The following is a 15978-nucleotide window of genomic DNA, read 5'->3' as shown; positions in this document are numbered from 1 at the left end:
ATTAACTGGGCCAATTGTGTCTCCTTTCTTCCCTTGGGTGCCTCCCTATGGCCAGGTCAGTGCTCACCAGCCCAGTACGCAGAGGGATATGTCCTGAGAAGAAAGATACAATCCAAGTTGATTCTTTTCCTTCGTTAAAAAAGAATGGTATCTGTTTTGTTGTTTTTCTTGTTGTTGCTGTTTTAATAGCATGGGAAGTATTGACAATGTGATATTCTAATCTGGTATCACCATTTCCTATCTCAGGTTTGACATTTATACTGACAAATATATAATCACTGATTCTTTTCCTGCCATAAAACTTAAGCAGTTACCGTTTGGGGAGGTTATTTTTAAGGTTTCAATATTGGTAATTCTCTTTTATGAGGCCGAGAAGTATCCAGGCAGGGTACTTTGAAACTTCAAAGGCAAGGGCAAAAGTGACATCTGGACTCAGTTGTGATAAGGCTTCTCAGCTTTATTCTCACTTTCAGTGTGCAGAGTCAGAAAGTTTGGGGGAAAACGGTATCAGACTTTCCTAAAAATTTGTTTCTAGGCCATTTCTCTTCATTTTTTTCCCAAGTCAAAAGAACTAGGCTGGTCACTGCAGTGAGAAAGGTGGGGGCCCAAACATTAGGTATGGTACCAGATGAGGTACTGGCTGTAGGGAAGGTGATGGACGTGCTCGTGAGGAGCCTGTGAACTTGGCTGAGGCATAAGTGACATGATCTACCAAAGTTGTTTGGGTCTCCACAGAACAAATCCTACCACTTATGAATAGTTCATGAGCAAGAGTCGGAAGAAGCAGTATAATGTCAAGGTTAAGGGAACAGATGCTGAATCTCCACTGCGTGGGGTGAATCTAAGCTCTGCCACTCCTTAGCTATGCTGATCTTAGACATATTACTTAACCTCTCTGGGCTTTAGTTTCCACATCTATAAGCAAGGTATTGTGATGTTTAAATAAGTTATCCTTTATAAAACGCTTAGAACAGTACTTGGCACAAAGTAGGTGCTATATCTAAGTATTTGTCAAGTAAATAGAATAGGAAGTAGAATGGGAAGGGCTTTCTGCTGGGTAACGTTCTCCAGAGCCCTGTCCTACCCCCTTCCTCACACATACAGTTTGCCTCCCCAAGAGCTACAGTTAGCAGGTTATTGACCCTGGGGAGTAGAAGCTTCTGTTCTGACAGAACAGACACTCCATTAGTGGAGTGGTCAGTTAGCACATCTATATACCTCACGCTCATGGACTCAACAAGCTCCAAGGGGCTAAGTAGAAAACAGAAATCACAAAAGGCCCGACCCAATCAGCATCAATCGGAAGGGGCATCTCTCCCTAGAGCCTTGACTCCTTGCCACACACAGCAGGACAGTGGCTGAGGGCCTGGTGCGTAGCCATCTGGAGGAGGTGAACTCGTGGGCAGGCCAGTCAGTCAGTGGCAGCCTGCCTGCTGCCGTGGCCAAGCTCACGCTCACCCCCCGCCCACCCCACGTGCCCCATATCAAGACTGGGATGGCTTCTCTCTCAGTACTGAGGGTGGGGACGATGTGCAGCAGAAAGGGGCAGCGGGAGAGTTGAAACTAAAGGCGCCCAGTCACAGGATGTGTGGCAGGAACCTTGGCCAACCCCAGGTTATACATGAAGAAACTGAAACTCAGGGAGGAGCAGCAAACAGGGAACATCTGAGTTTTGTGAGGCTGACCTTTCTAAAACTTCTTTTTTTGGGGGGGTGTGTGGAGTACTCTTTAAGAGACAGAATATGGAATTCAAATACAAAATGCCCGTGGCCACTACAGTGCCACCCAACAGGAGAATGTGATGGAGGGAAAAGTCACAGTGGAAAGACACATGGTCTCAACTATTGTGGCTAAAATAGCATACTTATGAAGATTTTGCCAAAGAATAAGACATGTGACCTCACTGCTAGGGCCCCTCATGGAGGCTTGGAGGGGACTTTGGGAAGGGCTTGTGTAAGTGAGAAACCCTGAAGCCCAGCTTCATTCACTTTATGGTGAGTCAGCCGCTGCACCTAGCTGACAGTCACTGAAGTAGGGAGCAGGAGGGCTGGGGTTCTTGATCCTCCCAGTAAGCAGGGGCAACTGTGATCTATGGGCCTCAACTGGTAGGGAAGGCTGTGGAGGAGGAGAGGACAGTAGGGAATATGGAAACCAATGCTCCCCAACGGAAGGCTTTTAGAAGCCCATCAGCTGTTTTCTAAAAGCCCGAGAATGTCAGGAATGGGAACAGAGAAGACCAGAAGGAAGGATGTGTGGAGCAAAAGAGTTAAGCCTCAGGGGTGTCAGAGCAGGGGCCTTCCCCTAGCTCCCTGGGTGCTGCTGGACAGACCAGTCTACCCTACTTTGTGCATCCAGTACCATGGGAGTAAGATGGCAAAGGGGTGGTGCACCATCCCAGGCTAGACCTGCCCTCAGCTGAGATACGAGTTCTCTATCATGATGCTTCTTTCTTCTCCAGGAAAGTCTTTTTTTTTTTTTTGCATGTGGTATTATGCAAAACTGGATAAAAATAAATAAAACCCACCAAGTCTCAGGCCTAGGCTTGCATGGCCAGTTCATTGGGAGATATAGAAGGATTCTAGGACTTTATAAAGCCAAAAGGTTCTTACCAGAGAGCAGGAGGGCCATCACAAGGAGAGTGTTACTCAGTCCCATAGTGCTAGAGTTAAAAAAAGAAAAGATAAAACTTGATTAGAAAATGACTAAAAACCAAAACATGACAAGTGAAGCTTGGGAATCACTTAGGCCCATGCGTGTAGCAGAGACCATGCTATGTGTTCACCAAGGCCATTTCCTTCTCCTTCTAGCTCCACAGATCCGCCCTACATCCCAGCCTCCCCTGCAGTTAGGTGGGCCATGTGATTGGGTTCTGGCCAATGGAAGGGTGGGCAAAAAAAGACTCGTGTTACTTCCAGACCTGCCACTAAAGCCTCTCTCTCTTTCCTCCCTCTACTGCCTTCTTGGATGCAGAGAATTCAGAGGAGTCCAAGCCCCTAGAGGATGGCAAAGCCTCACTATGAAAGGAAGCTGGATTGGTGAACAAATTAATAAAGCAGCTCTTTCTACCCTAAAGTGATCCATACTGGACTGTGACATGAGCAAACTTTTATTGTGTCAAGCTAATGAAATTTGGGGGATTGTTTATTGGAAGAGCGAGCTTACTTATCTTGACCAAGACAATGGGTATGATGGGACAAGTGGAGAGTATTTATGTTTAGAAATCAACTTGCCTTTGGTTTCCCTGTGATTCTCAAACTTTACTGTGCATAAAAATCATTTGGAAGATCATGTTAAAGCCATTATCTGGGCCTTGTCCACAGAGATTCTGATTTAGTAGACTCAGTGAAACCCATGTCAACAAACTCACAGGTGATGCTGTGCTGCTGGTTTAAGGAGCCCACTTTGAGAACATGATGAGCCAAGGAAAACAGCAGGCATTGCTTTATAACTTCTATCCTCTCTTTCTTCCTTTCCATCCCTCCCTCTCTCCCTCCCTCCCTCCCTCCCTCCCTCTTCACTCACCCACTTCCTCCAACTTAGACCAAAAAGCCTGGAGAGTGGCTTACAGGGGAGCACAGAATAAGGGAGCATGACCAAAAATAGAAACAGCTAAAAAGCAAACCAAATGCAAGAATATGAAGTGGAGCCTGGTATAAGTTCCATGCTAAATGTTTACCATTTAGAAATCTGCCCACCCTGCGTGGTTCAGGTCACAATTTTGGCCTATATCTTTTTAACAGCCAAAGTGAAAATGAAAACCTAATCAGTGAATTAACTTACAGATCTGTCCATTAGGATAAAACAAACCAATGCTCAGGAGAAGATGCACAACAATTTGTGATCCAGTAGCAGAAATTTCTTCCTCGGGGGTGATTTGTCTAGAAGTCATTCCTGATCCCTTTGGGCTCTGCTAGATACCTTTTCTCTCTACTCCCATAGCACTTGGCACAGAGTTTTGGGCTAAAAGCGTCTGTTAGGTTTCTTCCCTTCTAGACTATAACCTCTTTTTTTAGTTAAAAATTTTTGAATAGATCATACCTGCACATGGTACTAAATTTAAAAGGTACAGGTGATAAATCGTGGAAAGCAAGTCTTTCTTCCAACCCTGTGCCCTAGCTATCAAGTTTTCCCCCAAAGACATGACTGGAGAAACCACTGTTACCTGTTAACAGCTTCTTGCCTCTACTTGCAGTTATTTTAGGCAAAACAAAATGAAAAACATAGACCAATATTCTTTTTTCATTTTATTTTTAAACACAAATGGTAGCAATTTATACACAATTTTGCACACATGCCACTACCTTAGAGATTGTTCTGTATCCACATGTACTGAGTATCTTCATTCTAACTGTTGCATATTCTGTTGTATTCTATTGAATGACAATAATTTATTTTACCAGCCTCTATCAATGGACATTTAGCTGTTTCCAATATTCTGCTGCAATGAAAAACCTTGATCACACGCCAAAACACTTATGTGGGAATAAGCTATCTTCCTAGAAGTAGAAATGGCTTGACCAAAGGGTCAAAGGGTAATTGCAGTTTTTCATTGTGGTAAAATACACATAACATAAAATTTACCATCTTACTCATTTTTTAAGTGTACAGTGGTATTAACTACATTGTTGTGCAACCGTCACCACTGTCCATGTCTAGAACTCTTCATCTTGCAAAACTGAAACTCCCTACTTACTAAACACTTAACTCCCTGTTCTCTCCTCCACCCAGGCCCTGGAAAGCACCATTCCACCTCCTGTCTCCATGAATTTAAGTACTTAGCTACCTCTTATAAATGGAATGAACTTGTCTTTTTGTGATTGGCTTATTTCACTTAGCATAATTTATTTGAGGTTCATCCATGTTGTAGCAGGTGTCAGAATTTCCTTCATTTTTAAACCTGAGTAACATCCCCACTGTATATATATGCCACATTTTATTTATCCATCCATCTGTTGATGGATATTTGAGTTGCTTCCACCTTTTGGCTGTTGTGATAATGCTGCTGTGAACATGGATGTACAAATAGCTCTTTGAGGCCCTGCTTTCATTTCTTTTGGGTGTATAATCAGAAGTGGAATTGCTGGATCATATGGTAATTCTATTTTTAATTTTTGAGGAACTGACATACTGTTTTCCACAGCAGCTGCATAATTTTTTAATCCCATTAACAGTGCACAATTGCCCTGTTGCAATTTCTCCACATCTTTGTCAACACCTGTTATTTTTTTTCCTTATGGTATCCGTCCTAACAGATGCGAGGTGGTGCTCACTGTAATTTTAAAATGAATTTCTTTTATTATGAGATTGAACATCTTTTCAAATGTATGAGATAACCTTTCTTTTTCTTTTTCTTTTTTAGAGAGAGGAAGAGACAGATGGGGGGAGTGGCAGAGGGAGAGGGAGAGAGAGAATCCCAAGCAGGCTCCACGCATAGGGTGGAGCCAGACTCAGGCTTGATCTCACAACCCTGAGATCATGACCTGAGATGAAATCAAAAGCTGGACGCTCAACTGACTGAGTCACCTGCGCCCCAAGAGATAACATTTCTTGTTCCATGTACTGTCCATACATTTCTTCTACCTACTTTTAATTTGAGTCTTTGGACTTTTTACAAATTTTTCTTAATTTGTAGGAGCTCTTTAATCTTTAAAAAATTAGTGTTAATTAGTAACTACTTAGAAAGGTAGTGCTTTGTGACAATGAGTTACACATATATTCAGTTGCTGAAGCACATAGTAGGTGTTCAGTATATGAACCTCACACTTGTTCCTGATTATTCTCTTCCTCCCTTCCAATGATTTCAATAGGTTACAGAGCTTGGGCATTAACTCTTGGGCCAAAGCTGACAGCACTCAGTGGTAAAGCCTGGAAAGAGGGTGCTCTATTTGATTCCTGTGCACTTCCTCATACTAAGTCACCACCAGCATCCTGTTTGTCATAGACTCTGAGGACTGAGAATCCTTTGAGTCTGAACTTCCATCTAATATAGGAATCTCCCATTGTTTGCAAACCCCCAAAATCAGCATGCTTATCTAACTAAAGATTTGTTATTCCTTGGGGTGATGTACTGAACAGGGACACAAAATCAAATTACATTTCACTATAAATTTAACAAATCACCTTTAATTCAAATTATTACATGAATCAGTATGGCCCACGATATCTTGGACAAATGGTCCCTATAATTCATGCACTTGGGAGAAGCACTGGGTATGACAAGGAAATCAATACCATTTTAACTTCTCTATTTGGAAATCCTCTCTTCCCCTGAGCAAGAAACTGCCTCTCTGTAACTTCCTCTCCTTAATACTGGTGTCATTCTCTGGAGCTTCTGGCAAAGCCCTTTAAGAATTTGGGGACAGAGATCACATTCCTCCTCAAAATCCTGGCCCAGCAAGGAGCTTTCTAGTAAACTTTACTAACATTAATTTGAAGATTGGACACTGTCCTGGGCAACACTTTGGACACTTCATTTGTCAGAGACCCTAATAAAATATGGTGCTAAAATACTTGAGATTGACATGGTCCTCTATACCCCATGTGAAGAATTTCTCTCAACTCTAGCCATGGCATATGTGTGAAGATGGGGGCTTGGGTTAGGAAACTAGTTTCTTCAATGTTGTTGGCTCTGAAGAAGAGCAGAAATGTCACTGTTCCCTCAGGAATGAACTCTCAACCACAACCACGAGTCATTGCTTTCTCCAGAGGGCCTGAGTAGAAACTCTGGCTTTTGAAGGGAGGGAGCAAAAAGGGGAATGGGAGAGGAAAGAACCTAAGAATTTACGGGGGGATTCTCTGAGAAGAGATTTCTGTCAGCTGTGTTCAGAATAAGGTCTGCATGTGGGTGAACTGGCCAAAAACCTGAAGCAAGTAGCCTCCATGTACCTGAAGGTTCACTACCGAAACCAAAGAGCACCCCACCGTACAGCACTTTTCCTTATTATATACGCCTGGCCCATCATAGACTGTGAGTGAGAGGCAGCTGAATGACTAGTTACACTCTTATCCCTCACGACAAAGTGGGATTACTTACCCCCCCACCCACATTACAGATGAAGAAATGGAGCCTCAGAGAGGTTAAGGAACTTGCCCTAGCCACCCAGTAGTAAATGATAGAGTTGAGGTTTAAACCCACACAGCTTCATTGTTCTTTTTGACACTGGGATAGTTCCTTTAAAAGTTCCAGCTAGTTTCAGACTGGGCTGTGGGAGCAAGAAGAAAGGATTCTGATTCTACCTACTCTACTCTTAAGGTAGCCAGGGAGCAGCACGTCCCAAAGGCCAGGTGTGAGGGTGGCTCCTGGGATCAGAGGGCTCCTGGGATCGGAGGGCACATTCATGGGAAAGAGGCTGCGTTGGGGGCAGGAGGAGTCAAAGCGTCCCTCCCTATCAGGAGAGTTTCTGTCCTAAGCTTCCATTCATTCCACAAATATTACTTGAGCACCCTTTATGTGCCAGGCAGAGAATGCTCCTCTCCACTCCAGCACTGGACAGGTTATCAGTTTTCTAGCATGGACCTAGCTCCAGGCACACATTAGTGGATTTCAACAAGTCTCACCTAGAAGAACTCTGGGGAAATACATGTATTCGGGCAGGAAGAGAAGGGGATAAAGAAGGGATCTTTTGTGTCTCAGATCTGAAGGAAACTGTGGGATCTAGTTCAGGCACCAGACGGTATGAAGGGATGTGGGGTGGGGGTGGGCAGCCTGAGGGTGGGACGGGGTGCAGATACTGTGACACAGGAAGGGACAGAAGAATTCAAGGTAGAAGTTGGGATCAAGAATTCAAGGTAGATCTGAAACAAATAATACAATATATGTTTAAAAAAAGAAGAAGAAGAAGAAGATAGCAGGAGGGGAAGAATGAAGGGGGGGAAATCGGAGCGGGAAACGAACCATGAGAGACGATGGACTCTGAGAAACAAACTGAGGGTTCTAGAGGGGAGGGGGGTGGGGGGATGGGTTAGCCCGGTGATGGGTATTAAAGAGGGCACGCTCTGCATGGAGCACTGGGTGTTATACACAAACAATGAATCATGGAACACTACATCAAAAATTAATAATGTAATGTATGGTGACTAACATAACAATAAAAAAATTTAAAAAAAGAATTCAAGGTAGAAAAATGGTCCCTGTTTCACAACTTTGTCTAGAATATTAGTGGGGATCAGGGGATCCAGAAAAAGTGCTAAGTTTGCTGGTGTCTTAGGAAAATTGTTCATTGAGACCAGCTCTCATGCAAGCATTGACTGAATTTACTCAGTGACAGGCTTGTTCTACAGGTTGTGGGGGAAATAAGGATGTGCGGGCCTTGCTCCCTCACCCAGTACTAAGAAGAACGATAGGGTGTACACATATAACTACAATTTAAGCTCTAGGATCGGTATGGAAGGTGGCAATGCATATCTCCTCCTGACACACTTAGGAGCTCTTGCTTCAAGCAAAGCAGGAGATGATGCTACAGCCTCCAAGGAGGGAGGATTAGGTCAGCCTCAGCCCATTGCTCAGGGCCTTCTGTCAGTTCATCCTGTCACTGGACAAGCCAGGCTTGCTGGGCTGGCATTGTGAGTGAGGTCTGGGAGGACCACAAGCTGCCCGGGGCCTTGGCTTGCCTCTGGTTGACATGGCATGAATTACTTCTCAGAGCACCAGAACCCGAAGCTATACTGTTAGAGCAGCTACCATTGCCTTTGAGGTCCTGGGAGGGATAGAATAGGCTTATTTCCTTTTTTATGAAGTTTCTGAACTACAAAATAATAAGGTTGCTGGGAATGGGATGTATTTGAATTTTAACAAGGCTTCTGACAGAGCGTCTCGTGATATGCTTGAGAGCAATGTGGAGAAATGTGGGATTGGTATTAGTACAGTTAATGGCTGAAAAGCAATGCCCTAATATCGTTCATTCATTCAACAAATATTTATGGAGCCAGGCATCCTGCTAGGTGCTTAGACTATAATGACGACCAAAACCAGGAACAGCTCCTTGTCACAGGGCTGCTTATAGTTTGGTGGAGAAGCAAGATAATCACACGAATAAGTGTAAACTTGTAATGATGACAAGTGCTACAAAGGAGAGGTTTGCGGTATTTTGAATGCCTATTATAGGACTAGTCTAAACAGATTTGAAGAATGATGTGATAGATTAAAGATGGACACGTATTCTTTGCTACTCCTCCCATGAAGAGGTGATGTCTAATCTCCTCTCCTTAAATCTGGGCTGGCCTCAGAGACTTGTTTGACCAATAGAATGCAGCAGAAAGGATGTTTGGGATTTGAGAGGCTAGATCATAAGAAGCCTTACAGCTTCTATTTTTCTTGGAATAGTCTCTTGGGCTCTGAAACATCATGGGAACTACCCTGAGACTACCATGCCAAAGAGGCCATGTGCAGGTGTTTGGGTCAACAGTCCCAGCTGAGTCCTGCCTTCCAGCCATTTCTACCAAGCCACCAGACATAGGAATAAAATCTTCTATCCTCTAGATCAGAGGTCAGCGAATTACAGCCTGCAGACCAAATCTGGCCACCACCTATTTTTACAAGTAAAGTTTTGTTGGAATGCAGCTATACCCATTTATTTAATTATTGTTTATGGCTACTTTTCCATTACAGTAGTAGAGATGAGTAGCTATGTTAGGAATGATATGGCCTGAAAAGCTGAAAATATTTTCTATATGGCCTGTTATAGAAAAAAATGCTGACCCTTGCTCTAGGTCAGCACTGTCCAATAGAAATATAATGCAACCACATGTGTAATTTGAAAATTTTGAGTAGCCACATTAAAAAATTAAAAAGAAATACATAAAAATTAATTTTAATGATATATTTTCTTTAATTCAGGGTATCTAAAATATTATAATCTCAACATATAATCAATATAAAATGATTAATGGATATTCTGCATTCTTTTTTCTGTATAAAATCTTGTAGGTATTTTACACTTATAGCACTTAAATGAGCTACATTTTAAGTGATCAGTTGCCACATGTGGCTAGTGCCTACTGAATTGGACAGTGCAGCCCTAGACTAGCCCATTCACTAGATTAATACTAACCACAAAGTGACTTCAGTTGATGCCATGAGGAACAGAAAAATCACTCAAAAGCCTGCCCAAATTTCTGGCCCACAACATTGTAAGGCAGAGTAAATATTCATTGTTTTAAGCTGCTAAGTTTGGGGGCAGTTTATTATGCACTAATAGGTAAACAGAGGAGATTGAGTAAGTGTTACATAGGTGAGAGGGACTGGCTTGGAAGGATTCTAGGCAAAAGGAACAGCAGGTGAAAAGGCACTGGGGCAAGAGGGAGAATGAGGGAAGGTTGATGTGGCTTAAATGACTAGAGGAGTGGGGAGACAAACCTGCAGAGGTCAGCAGGGGCCGGACCATACTTACCTTAGGGGTCAGCAAAGGATTTTGGTGTTTATTCTGAGTGCAACATGAATTGTTGAAGAAATCAGAGGAGTGACATAATGAGTTTTGCATTTTGAAAAGATGACTTGGCTACTGTGTAGCAAATGGACGGTAGGGAAGCCAGAACAGAGGCCAGAAGACCAATCAGTTGGCTACTACAGTCATTTAAATGAAAGAAGATAGCCTTTTGGTCTAGGTTGGTAGTAGCAGACATAGAAGTGGATAGGTTCAAGCAATATTTAGGATTATAATCAACAGGATGTGAAGATGAGGATAAGGTATTGATTGACTGATTCATTGACCCATTCATTCATTCAACAACTGAGTGCCAGGAATCACTCTTGTTTAATAGACTAACACAGTGGATGCTACAGGGCTTTTTTACTTTTTCACTTGCACAAATAATGGGAAATTCATTTCCGTAAGTAGAGTAGGATAGCTTAATGGAGTCGGGAATGTCAGATGAGTTTGTGTTTAATGTGATAGAACACTGAGAGTTTGGGATTAATGGTTTGGGAGCAGAAAAATTAGGTAATGAAAGTTGAAAGAAAATAAACCTGTCAGTGACCTGAGGAAGGAGGTGAGGGCTGGTGTTAGGGTGATCAAGAAAGCCAATACTAAAGTCTCATAGACCTGAGATGAAGAGGCTGAGTCAGCATGCGGAAGTGGGTATGACAAGAAAGAGATGAGCAAGAGTGCCACCTTGATGAAAATGTGAACACTTCCTGGTGTCTGATGGACACAGGAGATGATGATTGGCTATGGATGTATGTCACCCATCTTGAGCTTAACTGAATTCCCCTAGCAGCCATGTCTCTTTCTAACTCAGGCTGGATCATATGTCTGACTTGGTTTCCAATCTCTTTTTGGAGCAAACCCTCTTGGGCCCCCATTTGTGGAGAGTTTTTCATACTTAACACTGCCTTACTTTGATTAGCTGTCTTTCCCCTCATCCATTTGGGAGCATGGTGTTTCCACACAGATATGAGGGGAGCAGTATCAAAGATGCATAGGTACAAAGAAGAACTGTCTATGTGGACTCATAAGGAGGAGAGGCTGCTTTTATTCATTCCCTGCTATTGTAGGTAACTAAGTATTAAAATCAAGAGGCCATTCCCCTCACTCACCCAAAAGAAGGAGCATAACATGTTGAGAGCATTTAGCTTTTCCAGTCTCCTTATAGCAAGTCTGTGTTACAAGACAGATGTCCCGTTCTCCTAGTCATATCTAGAATCAGATCTTTCTGAGTCAAGGAGCATCCCTTTTCCAAAAAGTGCCTATGGGTAAGCATCATGCGAAGTTTACAGGTGAGTCTGTGCACATCTGGTCAAGGGCTCCACCTACCACAAATAAGACCCACAGAACTCACTAAAAGGCATTTATACCAATCCTGGCCCTGTAAGAGGGCCCCTTCCTGTTCTCTCAGAACCAGAATCATGGTCAAAGAGAGAAAGCCAATGTTTCAAGGGCACAATTTGAGGGACGTCCCCTCTCCCCATTCTGTGTACCAACCCTACCCTGCTGCTTGGAATTCCCAAATTACTCATTCCTTGGGTTAAGGCATTTTTGAAAGCCCCTATTAAAATGCAAATGCTAGCTAGAAGGGAGCAATTTTTTTTTTTTTTTAGCCATTAAGTTCAAGTTAATTTATCTAAATAAGAAAAGGAACTCAGAATGGAATCATACTCATAAAAAGAAGGAGAATAGTGAATGGGAACCTTCCTATTCTGGTGGGGAGATGGAAAGTGCTGAAGACACGTTTTTTCTTCTATACATAATCAAAATGGCGTCTATTTCCCAAACCTCACCTTGAGTGTACTCCAATCTATGGTTCAGAAACAAGTCGCTATATTAGGTTAGAGATGAGGATAAAGGTCCAATAAAGGATTGTGTGCTCAGCCTATGACGCTATCCTTCTGTCCTGTCCCTAAATACTCTTATTTGCCTGACCAAGAAAGGCGAATTGGCAACATTTGCTTGGACTCTGGATAACTACTCAGGTACCTTCCCACCACCCGCTTTGCTTGTTTCAGACATGTTTCGTTCTTGTTCTATTTCTTCACAGCTTTAGTCTCCCGGTCCAGAGATCCTTAAACTTACCTCCCACCTCTATCCAATTTTTGAAACATGGTATTTGAATCTTGATTTTCTCCTAAAGAATCCGGCTTGGCTTACCTTTTCACCTTTTATGCTCTTTCCTCTCCCACCTTAACCTCAACTCCATAACATCTAATCCTCATCTCCACCAGGAAGAGACATCTGATATCCAGGGATATTAGAGTAACCAAAATATCAAGGTCAAAGACATAGTTATTAAACAGTGAGCACAATCACAAGGAACCATTTCCTTGTCTTCAAAGCACTGTTGCCATACAATCATTTTAGTGTGACTAATAGTAACGTTTTCCCACTAGGCTGAAAGCTTCAAGAGTACAAGGGCCATGTCTTTTATGCTCCTTGCTAAAAACCCACTACCTGTGACATAGTTAAGCACTCAATAAATATATTTAGAACACACCAATGAGCAAAGATTTATAAAAGCTAATACACAGGATAGTTCATATAAATAGCATTAATGGTACCTGCAACAGCAAACGGATGAAATAATACAGAACTACGAGTTTGTGCACTTAGACTCATTTAAGTCTAGAGCCTTGGTCCCAAGATTGAGGTTGCATGTCAGAGGAATAGACCATCTCCTCAGTTATTACAATTTGAGAGGAGTGGGAAGTTCCCTTGGCCAAAAATTATTTTCACCTGTCTCTCCTTAAATAACTATTAGTGGAGGCACTATTTTAAGCTTATTTGCAAATGCAAATATGTTCATGGTATACAGAACACGAGAAACCACTGCCTGGGCTCTTTTTTGACCTAAGACTTGCTTTTCAAATGAGCTCTTGGTCTCTGGTGCCAAGAGGAGCCAATATTGTGATAGGACACTTAGATGGGAAGAAGAAATGGAAAAAAGAGAGAAAAAAAAAAAAAGAGAGAGAGAGAGAGGAAGAGAAAGGTCAAATAAGAAAACAGAGACCACTGCAGAGGCTGTGGGTTTTGCTCCAGTCCTCTGAACTTCTCACTGGCACAAGGGGCTCAGGCAGGGCCAGGATCCTTGGATAGCTTCTCCTGCAGCAGAGCTACTTGGAGCCCCCAGCGCCCTGAGGACAAGGGCGGCTGCTGGTTGTTTGGTAAGTGGCGCCTTCTGTTTCCTGCCTGTCCTGTCTCTTAGCTCACCAAAGCAGACAAAGGGATCTGGCTGGAAGAGACATGTTTTTGTAATGTCCTACCTCCACCGTAGCCGGTCTCAGAATCAAGCCTGATGCTCAAAAGTTTTACGCGTGTACTCCACAACACTTCTTACCCACTCCCTTCCCAGCCGTCAGCGCCACCTCTGAACATCTGCCCCAGACGCAGCTTTATCTAACACCAAGCTCCCCAGGCATACGAGCTTCATAAGAACATACCTGTCACAAGTGCCCATCCACTGCAGCTCCCGGAGACCAGATACATAAGCCCAGGGGCATTCCCGAGGAACGCAGAAGCGAGGTACTAAGAATAAACGAAGAGGAGCCTTTGTGAGCTCCCCATAACCTCCTAACACTCCTTGTAGAGAAAGAAATAATGTCAGGGCTGAAGCTAGAACTCAAATGCAGAAAGGGGAACTGACAAGAAAGAAATAGCACCACAGACAGGGGCTGGTTCCAGATAACTTCTGATGGCAGGTGGGCATTTCCACCGATGAAAATGACTACAAATGCACTGGTGGAGAGTGAGTGAATGTAAAGCCCTGAGGAAACTCCCCAAAGACAGCCCAGCCACAAACATGACAAAGACTGACAGAGATCCAGGAGTGCAACCTTTGAGGCCCAAAGGTAAAGGTTCAGCTCAGTTTAACGAGGGTTTTATTGGGCAGCCATGTACCCCGGACTGTTTCTGGCTTGGCAGAGCTGCAGGAGACGGTCTGCAACCAGAGAACCCAGAGACTGGGTATTTCTCTTCTCACCCCGCACCCCCAAACCATTCATTTGAGTATACCTCCATGGATCCTGTTAGAAGCCAATTAACATACATGGCCCTTTTCTAAAATTATTCTAATCTAATCCTAATTGTCCTAATCTAGAATGTTTCTATTAACCTTGGCTCCTATTCCTGGAAGTGGGTGGTACTCTCGAGCCCGGGAACAAGTCACAGGCAGAAGAGTGAAAGCTATGTGAATGCCAAATGGATTTTTCCAAACCTAGTGCTTCTGCAGGGACAAGCTTCACACATATAATAATCCTGCCCCAAATGTATGGTTTCTTTTTCTAACCCAATCGGGCCCTGAAAAGCCCTCTGCTCAATGGCGGGGCGGGGGGGGGGGCGCATTTATGTGCCTCTGAGCCTGCAGCATTTGCGCTCAGGAGAGAAGCAGCTCCCTCTAAGCATGCCTCCTCCAGTCTCTTGGAGGCTAGCTGTGCCCTGCAGGGCTGGAGAAATTAAAAGTAACAAAGGGAAAGCTGTTTGTTGTCTGGGTTGAGAAGGAGCACCCAAGCAAGGACGTGTGATGCAGGGAAAGTAGCATAGCGTGGGTTTGGACCTGGTGTCCAGGGTCAAATCCTGGTTTGACCCCTGGGCCCTGAACAAGTTACTAAACATCTCCCCATCTCAGTCTTCTCGTGTGGGAAAGGTGACCAGCATCCTTGCTGCCTTGTTCTGAAAGACCGATGGGATCTTACATGTAAGTCGCCTGGCACAGAGCATGCCATGCAGCTACCTAGTCTTCATTATTACTTTTCTGTCTTCCTTTCAGACTTTCCAGTTCTCATTTTGACCTTTTTTGACCACAAAGATTATCCTTAACCACTGGAAGGGTGATGGTCATTCTTCCCCAAACTGGCCTGTCAACTCCTTCACCTGCCTTCCAGGGCCTCTCAAAGTCACAGGACTCCTGCATGGGTCCTGGCCCCTGACTCACAGGGTCTTCACTTCCTCTCAGCCATTCTGTGTGCATACCTTGGAAACGTCATCCTTTATTTGGATAGGCCCCACCTGGGGTTTTCCTCTGGATTTTACAATCATATATATATATTTTTATTTGAAAGGGTCCAAGTTTCCTTATTGTAACACATGAAATTACCCATGTATCAGGGCACAGGAGAATTAATCTATAATCCACTCAGTTTTCAAGTTTTCTTCTTTTCCTTGTACTCAGCCATCCAAATATAGACTAAATCAGAAAGTCTTGCTGTCAAAATATTTGGAATAGTATTTCCCAAATTTCAGTCATTCTAGCTGAAATCTGTATTATTTTTATACACTTATTTTTCTCTCCACTTACTTTGAGTCAGTTAATTTTAAAAAGGAATCTTTGTATCAATATGAAAAATTTTAAAAAGCAGTATCATTTACCACAAATAAAGGGTGAGTAAAAATAACACCTCACACAGGGCTTTGGAATTACAGAGACCTGGGTTCAAACTCTGGCTCCACCAGTTGATACATGTGTGTTCTTGGGGAAGTCACTTAACTTCTCTGAACCTTAGTTTCATCACAGAAGTAATACTAAATATCTCAGAAGCTTATTATGAGGATTTTT

General features: G+C 43.2%; 1 protein-coding gene across 4 annotated transcripts in view; it reads right to left on the bottom strand.

Annotated features, from left to right (window-relative positions):
- The window catches only part of CD86 (CD86 molecule), a 65867-nt gene that overhangs the window by 28759 nt on the left and 21130 nt on the right, over nucleotides 1-15978 (bottom strand). For 2 of the 4 annotated variants that reach the window (XM_025875066.2, XM_025875090.2), the window contains exons 1-2: nucleotides 13868-14035; nucleotides 2610-2659 (exon numbers count right to left, since the gene is read on the bottom strand). In XM_025875066.2, coding sequence (XP_025730851.1) covers nucleotides 2610-2659; nucleotides 13868-13884 — 67 coding nt within the window. In that variant the 5' untranslated portion in view covers nucleotides 13885-14035. Of the gene's footprint in view, nucleotides 1-2609; nucleotides 2660-13867; nucleotides 14036-15978 lie in introns of those variants that run through there. The other 2 variants (XM_025875074.2, XM_073894269.1) reach the window with 1 other exon arrangement.

Source organism: Callorhinus ursinus, unplaced genomic scaffold (assembly GCF_003265705.2).
Source record: "Callorhinus ursinus isolate GAN/ISIS: 27379988/994484 unplaced genomic scaffold, GSC_fseal_2.0 scaffold1, whole genome shotgun sequence".
Classification (NCBI taxonomy): domain Eukaryota; kingdom Metazoa; phylum Chordata; class Mammalia; order Carnivora; family Otariidae; genus Callorhinus; species Callorhinus ursinus.
Note: the sequence above shows the minus strand (reverse complement) of the source record. Positions and strands in the feature narration are given on the sequence as shown.